The following is a 13,990-nucleotide window of genomic DNA, read 5'->3' as shown; positions in this document are numbered from 1 at the left end:
GAGTGATATATATATATATATATATATATATATATATATATATATATTAATAAAAGCGAGCAGAAAAAGAGAAGGAGGACACTGATGGAAGGTTTAGAGTCCAAGAATAGCAATCGATCAGAGACATCGTTAAGATACATTTAAAGTATCTTAACGAATAATAATAGTATCAAAACGAATAAATAAAAAGAAGTCGTTAAAGAAATGAACATAAATTGATTGATTATAAAAGAAAAAAAATAAATTAATGAAATAAATTAAATATATAAAAATAAAATATAATTTAAACAATAGAATAGCAAGCAATATCTGAGTTTAATATTAATTAATCGTTTATCAAGATTTGTATTGAATTTGGATTAAATTCAATTTCATTGGATATATGCATTTTGAAAATTCACAACATGCAGAAGAAGTAGCGATGAATTACATCTATTCAATTGCCTCTTATATTATTCTTATGAAAAATTCAAAAGTGGTACATTGTTTGTCAATTTTTATCTTTGATTGAAATCACGAGAAATCAATATATCGCGATACGGCGAGATACTTTTAAATGTCATTTGTCGTTTTACAACGTTGTACCGATTACCGATAGTCCATCCAATAATTATAGTTTGCTTTCGCATCAAGAACTTTGTTATTCTTAACATTAACGAGGTTGCAAACATAGTTAGGAAAATATATTTAACGACCTCTTTTTTTTTTTTTTTTTAAATGAAGAGATTATCCATATAGATATAAAACAGATAAAACAGAAATTTACTTACCAACGTTGAATAATCTGCATTTTTTTCATCGTCAACATCCTCGAACGACGATTTTCTCCTTAAAATATCGTACTCTGTCTTTTCTGGAAAAAATAAATACACACAATTAGACGATGATACGTTATTTAAAAAGAAAAAAAAATTTCAAAGATAAAAAAATTAATATCGAACAGTATTTATACAATACTATTTATATAATGTGTCGTTCTATTGCAATAAAACGAGACTTTCTTGAATCGATTGCAGCAATTAATCGATATCTTTGCAATAGCGGAAATCGTTTAACAATCGGATTAATCGAATGAATCGCCACGGTTCTGAGTCAATAAATGAACTGACAATTGAGGCTGACAATTGGAAAAATAATAAATTGAAAAACAAATTAATTATTCATCTTTTGATCTTTGATATCGAATTGATTGAATTCATTGGATCAATTTCTTAAATAACTCATCTGTAAAAAAAAAACATTTTTAATCTCTCAATTAACTCTTCGTGTAATGCTTTTAAACGTGTTATTGATAATTGAATTAAAAGTTTTCGACGATGATTTTTTTTTTTTTTTTTGATAATGTTTAATTGAAATGGATAATTAAGAAAGAACTCGAACGAAAAAAACTTTATAAAAAGAAATCGAAAGAGGATGTGTGAACGAGGTCGATCCTTATCTTTCACCTTTTACGGCAGGATCATTCAATGTTTATCCGTTCGATTCGAATGGATCAGAATTTAAAGATAATTGAAATCGAAAGTAGGACGCCTTAATTGGATAACCTGAGAGTTAATAGATACGAAACAAAACGTTAAATAGTTTAAATCAAAGCCAAGAAATATTTTATAGAGAATTGTAAATTTTTCGAGCAACGATACAAATTTTATTAATTCTTAAATCGATCTCCAATTTTCTCTTCTTTTATTGATTTTTAAAAAAAAAATGAAACGCGCATTATTAAAAAATATTTGCAAAAAATAAAAAAGATGAAGAAATTTTTTTTTAAATCAGAAGAATTATTGTGACTTCTTAGTTTGTCTTTAAAATTTTATGACAATATTTCAACTATATGTTATTAAATTTTATTAATTATAAAAGGATTATAAAATCGTTACAGAATTTTTTTTTTCAAGAGAAATTGAAATATTAACACGATTACATACCATTGTCAAATATTGTGTCATCCAAAATATTTTGTTCCTCGTTTGGAAAATAATAATTGTTCGAAGGAGATGCCATGTGAATTTATAAGCAGATAAGATCATAAAATATTGTATCGTGATACGATTTATTGAAATGTATACAAAAGTTTAAATCAATAATTGGAAATTACAAATCAAAGATCGATTCATTTTAAAAAAACCAATCTAATACACGAATAACAATATTAGTGCAAAATTATTCTATCGAAAATATGAATTTTTTTTCAAAAGAATATAAGCTTTGATTACATTGCAATCTCAATCTTACATCATATTGATAGAGATTCGTATCAGCTGTTTGTCGGTTGAATCATATTCAACTAGATAAGTCTAAAAAGAATTTAATCCAAAAATAAAAAAAAAAAAAAAAGAAAAAAAAAAAAAGGTTAAAAAATTTAAAAAAAAATTTAACCAAAAAAAAAAAAAAAGAAAAAAAAACAAGTCCGAAAAATTTAAAAAACAATACCCCCCACTAAATTTTCTTTTTGTTCTCCAATACCTTCCATTTCTACTTGATCGTACTTATCTATTCCTCACGATGCCCTCGAAAAAAAAAAAAAAAAAAAAAAGAAAAAAAAAACAAGTCTGAAAAATTTAAAAATCAATACACTCCACTAAATTTTCCTTTTGATCTCCAATATCTTCCATTTCTACTTGATCGTACTTATCTATTACTCACGATGCACTCGAAAAAAAAAAAAAATGAAATAGAAAAATATTCTTAAAGATCGACAATAAGAATTTTATTCCGTTTCAAATGTTTTACACGTTTATAAAAGTCCAGAAAACAAAAATTGATAGATCTAGACAGTTAATTTGGATTGCGATGTGTTGTAAACGACTCAGAGACAACGACTGGTCGACAAAACCAAATTGTCCAGGTTAAAATTCTACGCGTGAGTGAGTGGGCTCAGGAACGAGATAGGATCGTTGGAGAAACTCGTGATACAATGATCATGTTCGTTAAACGGGAGCACGTTCAAGGGAACACGAATAAAATGAAAAAAAAAATATTAAAAGAAAAATAAAATTTTGTTGCAATTAGAGACGTCTCGCAAAGCAAAAGTGCTTCGAGTTATGGCTGATATATTCGTAATGAATTTTTTTGTCACTCCATAGACAGCTTTGAAAGTATCAGTTTGATGCGAGGCAAAGAATTATACATTGGTGCTAATAATATTTTCCTTTGGCTGTTTAAAATATTTGCTTGATATATATATATATATACATATATATGTATATACATGTGCCTGTTGTTTCATTTTTTCAAATTTAAATGTCGATTGGCTGAAGAATTTAGATTACTAAATGGATCGAAATGAAATTATCATTGAGATTAGTTTTCTTCTGATAATTGTACGTTAAAGCGTGTAGTTTTTTTTTTTGTAAGATTTTAGCGCTTGTAGAATAATTAAATGGAAGCCTACTAAGTTTAAGTAAATGTGATTTCGAAGATATGTTCGCTGGTTTTGGTATGTATAGAAATGAAGATGATGTTTATTCTTTTGATGAATTTGTACAATTTCTAGAAGAAAGTCTACTATGATTTGAGAAAAATTACCGAAGGATTTTATAATTATTAAAAATTAGCTTGAAGAAGAAGAAGAAAAAAAAAACATTAGAAATTTTTCTTTGAACAGGATATACAAATTGAATTGCACAAATTGAATAGAATTTCAGAATATTCGATGAAACTATATTTTGCAAACCAAAATGATATGCAAAGAAATATTTTAATTTCACGAATAGTTGAAAAGAATATATTCAAACATAGTCGAGACTGAATCTAGCATACGATTTAAAGTTGCAATAGCTATTATCCGAACAAAATATCATCTCATTGCTTTCTAAAATGAACAAAGGCATTGTGATTAATTCTATCTGAATTCTGCTTTGGTTCGAACGTATTAAACTGCACTTTGGATAAAAAGGTATCTATCTATATAAAAAGATAAAAATGCTGTATGAAGTTTTAATAACTTATTTGTACGGATTAACTTTCAGATCAAAAAAGTAAAAGTAAATATCTCCCGCAAGATTATGTTATCAGTTTCGAGCAATTTACGTATCGTGTACAATATTTTTCCATATTCGAATTTATTCGCACTTAATATGTATATATAACTGGCCATGGTGTTAAATGTAATGTGTCTCTAAATATGATGCCTTACACTTGATATTACCATTTGACTGATTTTTCTTTTTTGAAAAACGCTAGAACGAAGATCTCGCAAATTTCTAATAGTGAGCTTTGATATCTTTGATTTTTTTTTTTTTTCTTGTTAATTGAGTTTCAATAATACGAGTACAATGATGAATAACATACGTAGTTAATTTTGCTTGCACGCTCGCAAAAAGAAACTCTGTATGGAATTGCCATTCGGCATTATCTGTGTCTGATTTGCATTCGTAACCACGTATCCAAATATGTGTGACTCTTTATCAAAGAATCAATATAGCGTTTCGACATTATATCTCTGTGCCATCGAGCTTCTTGCTTACAAAAAAAAAAAACAATTAAACAACTTATTCTGCTTGTAAGTTACATTAAAAAACGAATTTTAACAGGAGACATGAATATATTAAAGATTAAAGATTAATTGAAATTTGAATATTGATAAGAAAATTCTGATCCAATCAATAGAAATGAATTCAAATGTTATTAGAAATTTTGTGAATGAGTTTTACCATCTATAGTTACACCATCTATATTTAAAAAGCATTAAAATATCATTATCAGTGGACTGTGTAGATTTGTAACTTAATTGAAACTTATTAATAAAAAGAGTAAAAAGCAGAATTTTAGTATACATAAATCTGAATGAAAAAATTTTATTAGATGATAGTACAAATTAAGCAATTTAAATAATATAAAATATAATAATGCAAAAAAGTTATTGTATTTCGTTTTCAATTATTACACCATACAAAAAATAAGGTAGCACAATATTCAAAGAATGCCAAAATTCAATTTATACATTATAATATAATAAATTTTATAAAAAATTTTCAAATTTACTAAAATGGTGTTCCCTTGTCAAGTGCTGAATTCGAAGGAAATTAAAAATGTTCGCTTGAATGAAATCCATTCATTTTGCTTCTCCTTAGAAAAAATTTCAATCCAGTCGATCGACATATCAAATCCACCTTAATTAAAAAAGGTTCTACAAAAAATAGTGAAAATAAATCAGAATATAAATATTTCTCTATATATTTAAAAACGCTCCTTTCACAAATATATTTAATCTCTAGAATCGCCAAAAATATTCTACGAATTTAATAACCAAATCAATTTTATTTCTTGTTTCTATCTATTTTGTGCTCCTCTATCATTCAGTTATTATTAATCCATCTCAGTAAAATTAAGTTATAAAAGATTTTCTAAAAAATTAATAAAATCAAAAAACAAGAATTTCTATCCTAACAAACGGTTCTTTTTTGAACATGCATATGTATACATCAATTCAAATTAGACAGCAAAATTATATTGTGAAATATCCCATAAAAAATTAAACAAATCAAAAGATAAAAACTTTTACATACAAATATTCAATATTCAATTCAATTTTTGTTCGTCCATTTTGTGAAAAGATCCCTTTTTTAAAAAATTAAAAAGACGAAAATCTCTTTCTATTTACACATTTACATTACATTTCTTTATACTTAGATCAAATCAATTTCCTGTGCATCATTAATTTATCTTTCTTTTGACAATTACAATTCTGATTGAAACGTGATCTAATTGGATTCGAGTTCGACGATCGACTTCATCATCGACGTAAGAAAGATTTCTAGTTGCAAATAATATACGAAATTAAATTTTATCGAAATTCAATAGAAACCGTAAACCGAAACAAACCTTAAAGCTCTAATTAATTCATGTCTCAAATGCTGAATAGCGTGGCTATAAGACTAGGTCAAGGCGAATCACTCATGTTCCTCTTTCGAGTCATTCTTTCGCAAAATGCAACTCTTCTCGATTGATTGTTAATATTTTCGATCGTTCGTGCCTTAAAATCGAATCGAGTTCATTTAACGTCTCGCAATCGTCGGATCATCTTAATATCAATAATGAATTTGAATAAATATAAGTAGAATTATAATTTCTTTTTATCTTTCTTTCTTTTTTCTTTTTGAAGTATTTGAAGTATTTTGAAGATTTAAGATCAGATGACGCATGAATGTGAGATTAACATATAACAGATAAACATATGAATTAACATAGGATAAAATAGAAAATTCGATAATTGTTAACAAAATATTAGATTATGAGATAAAAATATTGATTATATGGAATAAAATAGAATATTCAATTAATAATAAGAAATTAGTTATAGATATACAGAGATTTTTGCCTGTTCTTTAATACATTAGTTCTCGATTTCACAACTGTCGGGGCCCTCTCGTACAATACTGTTAATAAAACTAATGTTATTAGTAAAATTTTAGAATCACAAGTTGCCAGTAATTTTTTCCTCTTCTTTCTGCCTTTTTTTAACTTTGTATTAAATGCATAATAATAGTGATAGAATGAGAATATGGAAATTAAATCTTTTTCTTTTTCTTTTTTTTTATAGAACATCTTGTCTTCTAACTTTCTTTTTAAATTTAATCCTTAAAATTTCTTTTAATCCTGTCTATTTTTTTACAGAAAAACGAAACGTTTAAAATAATTAATAATTTGGTTAACAATAATAAAATTATAAAACGAATGAATGTTGTAAATAAATATTGACAATTAAAATTCTGATTGTTCTGCTTCGATTATAATTGATGACATTGTAGAAGAGAATTTATTTAACTCTTTATTTAACTCTAACTTTTACTAATATTATTAGTTGATAAATTATTGTGCAAGAGGGCCCAGGGGTGAAAAGTAGGATAAAATATCAATTTTAGTATCAATTTTTTCCCTTTTTTATTCCTTATCACTATATAAGTTAATCCCATTTTCCAGTCGAACTTGGCCTATGTAATCTCATCGAGATTATTGTGAGATCATTGTTAAGTGGTTCGATCTGGTATCACGTAGGTTAATCGTACTAACAATTTACAGGAATTGATTATTATCGAGAAAAGTATAAAAGTTGAGTATTAGTGTGATCGATTTGCGTTTTTGTAAGATTGAGAGAGAAAGAAATATTTCGAATTTCGAGTTTTTGAGAGAGGAATGACAGATGCAAGAAATAGATTATATTCAAAAAATAGAAAAATAAAATTGCAACTTTGATTCCTACAAATTTAGATTATAATTATCATATTAAATAAATTAGAAATAGTATAAATAGTAAAAATTAGAAATAGTATAATGTATTCAAAAACTAAAGATAGAAAGTCATTTATAAGAAAACAACGAATTTATTGAATAGATATTCATAAGCAAAAAAAAAAAAAACAAAGAAATTTTGCTTAAAAATTTAAAGTATCGATAAGTTAAAATAGAAAGTTATTCATAAGAAAATACTAAACATGCTCAAAAAAATAAGTGGCCTATTTAAGTACTTAAGAAAGATAAACACAAAACTTTACAATATGAAACTGTACAAATTAAAATTCCATAAAGTTAAAGAAGAGAGATTACCAAATAGAAATCCTTGCTCCATATCCGATTCTTTTCTCTTTTTCTCCCCTGTATCCTCTACGTATTCCAAAACACTACTCTTGCAACCCATTCTCGAAGCAGCTTCTCACTTCGATACGCAATCCTTTCCCCTTGAACATATCGTCCAAACTTCATCAACTGGATTCTAAAAAAATAAAAGATGAATGAGAGAGATGAAAAATAATTCCTGTTATATATATCTATTATCGTCGTTGAACTTTCTCAATTTTTTTTAAAACAAACAAAAAAATAAATAATTATTCAAATTAAATTATCCAAAGGAATAATATTTATGAAAAATGCCACGAGATTATTTTGCAAATGCGATGCATCGAGATAACGATTTGTGACGATGGGAAATGTGATTGTGAGCACGCATAATTGATTCGACAACGAGAATTTCGGCTTGTTATAAGATATGTAAAGAGGTTGAAAGGCTGTCTGCAATGTTGTGGAACGATGCATAAACTCGATATTGCAGGAAGTAGAGAGAGAGAGAGAAAGGGAATGGAGAATGATTAAGGCAAGAGATAATGAATATTCGTGTGATGTTTTACGTTGTCATTGAAAATTAAATTTGTAAATTTTTTAAACGAGGCTTACCATTGAGACATGTACAAGATGAATGTTTTGCATACATGTATCTTGAAGAGTGCATGATCATTGGAAAGATTCTTGCATGGATCGAGCACTTGAAAAATTGTTTAACACTATCCGACACTGATTACACTGAACATATTGGATACACAAGTTCTTTCTTGATTTTAAAATTCTTTCCAAAACTAGTCACTAAATTTTTTATCAGTTGTTGAAAATTGTGATCATCAGTTTCTCTAAGGTGTGTTCAGTTCCTCTATGATGGCTTTCCTCTCTCTATGATAAAGAAAAATAAGATCAATTCAGAGAGAAAGAGTTAGTAGATATAGAGCTTAATAGATTTTTAGAAGATTGCTATAGATTTTTTTTTAATATAATTATTCAAAATATATAATTTAAAAAAGAGAAAAAAAAATTAAAAATTAAAGAGTTAGTAAATTCTTTATTAAAATTGCGTGTGATATGTTAGATGAATATGCTAGATCGTTTCAAAAAAATTAATAATATAGACAATATAGATTAAAAAGTATGAAAAGTATTAAGTAGTAACGAGCTAATAAAATTAACACGATAATATAAATATTTTAAGAAAATTATTTATAGATTAGAAATACAATCATATATTTTGAAAATTCTCTATCTTTTTTTTCAAAGATCTAAAAATAATCTCAACGATAGAAAGAATAATAACGTAGAATCAATAGAATAAGAATAAGATAAAAGAAATTAATTTAAGTCTAAATAATAAACAAATAAAAAAATAATCCAGTATTTCCTTGTACATCTCTGTAATACATCAATGGCTGTAAGATTTTGTAATCTGTATTTTGAAACATGCACAGCCACTACAATTCCCCAGAACAAAATCATAAACCAGTTATCGTCACAGATACGCGACAATTTATGATATTTTTCAAGATAATATTTCTCTCCTCGTTCATTCATATTTTAAACGGAATATATTATCAACTTCTTGTTTATTCTTTCCAATCAAACATATACGTAATAACAAAGTAATCGAAGTAATAAAATTGAGCCAAGAAAAATTATTTTGCCAATTATTGACCAATCAAAATATAAGAAACATATCTTATACGCACAAATATTGTAGCCCGCACGCACCGATCGTTATTCCAACACCTAAATTGATCAAAGCCCCAATTATTCACGAGCACGAGAAACAGAAGAAAATTTATTTTCCACCAGATAAACGAAATCGCAAAGGCTCGTTCGATCTTGACACTGAATCATGCGACACTGAAGGCCAAGCTTTGAAATCACACTTTGAAAACACGCTTTCTGCTCCCGACATTCTTCGCTTTATCTTATCACATCAGCCTCACCAACCAGATCAATTCAATTCCAAAGATTCCTACATCCGAAAATCACTCGAACAATTCACAATTTCACAAACTCCGCCCGATTCTTTCGCTTCCTCGATCAACCTTGAGTAACGTAACATGATAAAAACGTGTGTCGCGTGTGCAAATTTACGATTTGCTTGTTTGAAAGAGAGAGAAAGAGAGAGAGATAACGATGAATGCAGAGAATCGAGAGAAGAACTCGGTAAATGTTAAGAAGAGGAGTGAAGAAACGTGTCTGAATGATCGATCGGTTTGGACGTGGACCAAAGAAATCGTCGGATGATGTCGATCGCTGGCTCGATTCTGATCGAGATCCCATTTCAACATTGGCTCTTGACGCTTCCCAGAAAGATTTACGAGGTCGCCTGTTTCCTCCTCTGCTATTTGACTTTTATCATTGTCTGCTAATTTTCACTTGGGAATAATTAACGTCGCAATTGTTTGGATTTCGAGATGCGAAATTGGAATTCAGGATCGATAAATCGGTGTAATGATTAAATCTGGTATAAATCTATTGTTGATCGAAATTGATAGAAATGTTGTTGAGTTTTTGGTAGAATTATAAACGTGATTTTATATAAGGAAATTTTATTACGATGAATGATTTAAAAAACAAATATGAATGTATAAAAGTTGTAGAAGAAAACATTTATTTAAAAGTTAAAGAAAACTTGCCACCAAATTCCCAGATCGAAAGTAAAACAATTCATAAAAATTCATTCGATTTATCTCTGATTGAAATTTGAGAAAGATTTTGTTCTATTGAGATGTATTGAAATTAAAATTATAAATTAAAATAACAAAACTTTGAAAATTCGATATAAAACCTATTCAATCGAAATTTGAATTATTATTGAAATTTTAAAAACTAGATTCTAAATCACAAATTTTTCGAAAATTCCATAATAATTTAAAATTCACAGTTTTTAAAAAATTAAAATTATAAACAAAACTAATAATTTTTCCAAAATTATACTTGAACCTTACTGAATCATCAAGTTTGAAATATTGTTCAATTCTAATCTATCTAAATTAAAAAACAACAAATCTATGAATATCATAAATACAAAGATTATCGTACATATAATACCAATCAAAGTGAATTTTCAAACCTGATAAACAATAGTTTATAAACAAAAACAACTATTCTTTAAAATTCTTTAAAAACAACTATTCTCTAAAAATTCTATAAAATAGTCACTTAATCATTAAAAAAAATTCACATCTCGAAAATCAAAATTAAGAAACAATTTTTCTAAAAATCCTTGTACAATTTACACTCGATTATTCCATTCCGTGTACACGATAAAGTAGTTCAACATGACGATTGACTGACTATGGGATCACAATTTCATCGACGATCCTCGAGTCGATCGATCGAGGATCCATTGTTAGGCAACGCGATGTCCCGAGATGTGCGCCACGTTTTAATAAAGCTAGACCCAGTTGCAGAAGGCATTATGGCCTCGAATTCACTGACTAAAGTTTTCGATACGAGAAGGGGGATCGGGATGCTTGAACCCCTCTTTTTCTCGATCGTCTAGCCAAATATTTTGTTTGCTGTTTGCAATTGCGTCGATGGGAGAATTCTGGCGTTACGTGACGCGTGATTTATTCGTTTATTAAAGAGTTTTGATAAGCAAGAGAAAAAAATTTTTTTGACAAATATATTCTCCAAATAAAAAACAATCTATTAATGATAATTCAGGAAATATTGTATCTACGATTGTATTGTATTTTATATTGGATTATATTGTATATTGAGTTTAGATGGTAGATTATCATAGTATATGTTGAAAACGAGTAGTATTACACCTATGGAAGATGTAAATGCAAGAGAAATGAAAGCCTCCTAAAACTTCTGACTGATTTGTAAGAATACTTTTTATTGATGTTGATCAAACAAATTTTACTACCTTTATTTAAAAGAAAATCAAAGTATATTGTTTATCTTTTGTATCTCCCCAAAAAAAATTAATCACATAATCATAGCCAAGGACCCTAGCCAGCATTGAACAGGTGAGATAGATGATTTGGCTAGAACAGATCTTCTACTTTTATAAATTATTAGAATACAGTAACAAAGAAGGAAAATTATTAGTATTTGATCCCTTCAAATCGAATAAAATCCTATCCAACTGGCCAGTATTATGAGTATACATATAAAAAGTTTCTTGGTAGTTTGAAAATTAATATAAGTATGTTTTAAAAAATATATATAGGCTAAAAATTAGTAAAATTAATTAAATGAAATAGATCTTTAAAATGAGCCTTTTAGTGAAATTATTTGAAAATCAAATATCTATTTAACTAATCATGGCGATATTGAATAAGTAAATAGTGAAAATACAGGTTTATTAATAAGATTCATTGCGATGATGTTTCAGTAACTAATACAGGTTCTTTAACTGAGCAATGTTTTTTTAAATTTTTTTACAAACTGTTTATAAAAAATGTTTTAAAATATAAATAGCAATATCTGAAAAGAGATGATTAAGAAAGAAAACTTTGTATGATAAAAATTAAAAGAAAAGAAAAAAAAGAATAACAAAATTAAAATTACTTCATAGTATTCAATAATTCATAATTTGATCGTGTTTGTCTAATTGAGAAAATAGAATGGAATGTTTATGATAGCAAAACAATAATATAGATAGAATAATGATAGAAATAGTAGCACAAGACAATGTGAATACGTTTGCAATTCGATACTGAACAACACGTTATGAAACATTCAATGGAATCTCCTTGAAGGTATTATTCGATTTGAAAGGCTAATACTGCACACTGTTCGAATGACGAATAGCAATTGCACATTCATGGTCTGGTTAGTTTAGCTTGCAGAAACTACAAAAAAATCCTAAATGCAAAACATATTCAATTAAATATTTAAACACATAGCAAAGAGAAAACAAAATGTTGATACGATCTTTTTAAACTTACTTGAAACTTAAAATCTTTTAGTCTGCTTTCGAATTTTTAGAAAAATTTATTATATATTTTCATTTTTTTTCTTTCAAAAAAATTACAAAAAAAAATAATATTCGCACAAAATAAAAACTATATGATCAAATATTATTAATTAAGCCATAGATCGATTGCATAACAATTTTCATAGAATTCCAAAAAAAAACCAAATTCGCTCAATTTAATTTAAAATATAAAATTTAACGTCCAACAAAATTTATATCAAAGCAAAATATATAAATAATCAATTTTTATCATTAATAATAACGTAAAAATGAAAATTTTAAAAAACAAAAGTCGAATTATTCGAGAATTATATTAAATTTCTTCTTATATTAAATTTGAAAGAAAATTAATCCAAAGGAAGAAGATTTTATGCTTGATAAAAGTCAAATAAAATTACCGAGTATTTAAAATTTGCGCGTAGCAAATATCAAGATTATTCGACCAATTGTTATTGCGAGTTTACTCAGCGGTCGCACAAAGCAATTATTTATACAGGGGCGCTTTAATTTTCTCGACGGAAATTATCTTTGCCTGTGAGCTCATCGTAAATGCATTTCTAATTGTCTCCCTCGTTGCAACTTCATCGTGGAATCTATATCTTGCATATGACGTTTAAATTTTATATACCACACCTCTCCAGATGCGTATGTAAAGCTGATGAAGTAACTGTTATTCACGGGTGAGTGACGACCATTAATTTTTGATAGAAATTGTTCCATTTTTCTTACCTTCTTTCTTTTAACTAGGTTCAAAATAAACTCCCTATATCTTAAAGTTTTTGCAAATTTTGAAGAAAATTTGATAAACAGAGAATGGCCCATGGAATTAGAATTGAAATTTAATTTAAGTATTTGGAATCTAAATATATAAAAATGTTATTAAAATATTTAAAAAAATGATAAATGATAATGAAAAAAACTAATGATAAATCTCTCTACCCATGATAATATTATTAAGAAAATATATGTTATCATATCATGCGTCATATGACACCATGGTACTAAAATTTAATAAAAATAGATATAAATAACTCTTAAAAATTTTAAGAAATATTATAAATTAAGATTAATAATAATATTATAATTTATATAAATATTTAAATTAAGACTTTTTTGCGTTTAATCGATGTTAGATAACTTAACTTAAATATAAATTAATAATTGTAAAATAGATTGTAAAAGAAAATTCTTCTTCTCGTAATCGATTTATTAACTAAAATCTTTTATTTGTAAGTAATACATTACGTAATTAATTGATAATTATTATAATTTAAAAAAAATTCATCTGTAAAAACGATAAAACAAAAAAAAATAAAAAAAGAATAAATGATATTGTTAAAATACTATAAAATATTATACTATACTTAAAATAACATTTGAAAAATTGTAATAAAATTGTAATTAAAAATAAGTCATATATATTAAAAAATAGTTTTATAATCTTAATAATAATTGTTATCAATAATTGAGAATACAACAATGAATAAATAA

The 13,990-nt window shown here is 26.6% G+C and overlaps 1 protein-coding gene and 1 long non-coding RNA gene across 7 annotated transcripts in view; one reads left to right on the top strand and one right to left on the bottom strand.

Annotated features, from left to right (window-relative positions):
- LOC102681023 (high affinity cAMP-specific and IBMX-insensitive 3',5'-cyclic phosphodiesterase 8) overlaps window positions 1–8,540 on the bottom strand; it is an 18,188-nt gene extending 9,648 nt beyond the window's left edge. For 4 of the 6 annotated variants that reach the window (XM_031510220.1, XM_031510223.1, XM_031510222.1 and 1 more), the window contains exons 1-2: window positions 7,546–7,820; window positions 771–853 (exon numbers count right to left, since the gene is read on the bottom strand). In XM_031510220.1, the coding sequence (XP_031366080.1) occupies window positions 771–853; window positions 7,546–7,636 (174 nt within the window). In that variant the 5' untranslated portion in view covers window positions 7,637–7,820. Of the gene's footprint in view, window positions 1–770; window positions 854–7,545; window positions 7,821–8,169 lie in introns of those variants that run through there. The other 2 variants (XM_031510219.1, XM_031510221.1) reach the window with 2 other exon arrangements.
- LOC116185564 overlaps window positions 1–10,293 on the top strand; it is a 19,060-nt gene extending 8,767 nt beyond the window's left edge. The window contains exon 3 of the long non-coding RNA XR_004150414.1: window positions 9,187–10,293. This is a non-coding gene — a long non-coding RNA (uncharacterized LOC116185564). The remainder of the gene's footprint in view (window positions 1–9,186) is intronic.
- The last annotated feature ends 3,697 nt before the right edge of the window (window positions 10,294–13,990 follow it).

This window comes from Apis dorsata, unplaced genomic scaffold, assembly GCF_000469605.1.
Source record: "Apis dorsata unplaced genomic scaffold, Apis dorsata 1.3 scaffold_217, whole genome shotgun sequence".
Lineage (NCBI taxonomy): Eukaryota > Metazoa > Arthropoda > Insecta > Hymenoptera > Apidae > Apis > Apis dorsata.
Note: the sequence above shows the minus strand (reverse complement) of the source record. Positions and strands in the feature narration are given on the sequence as shown.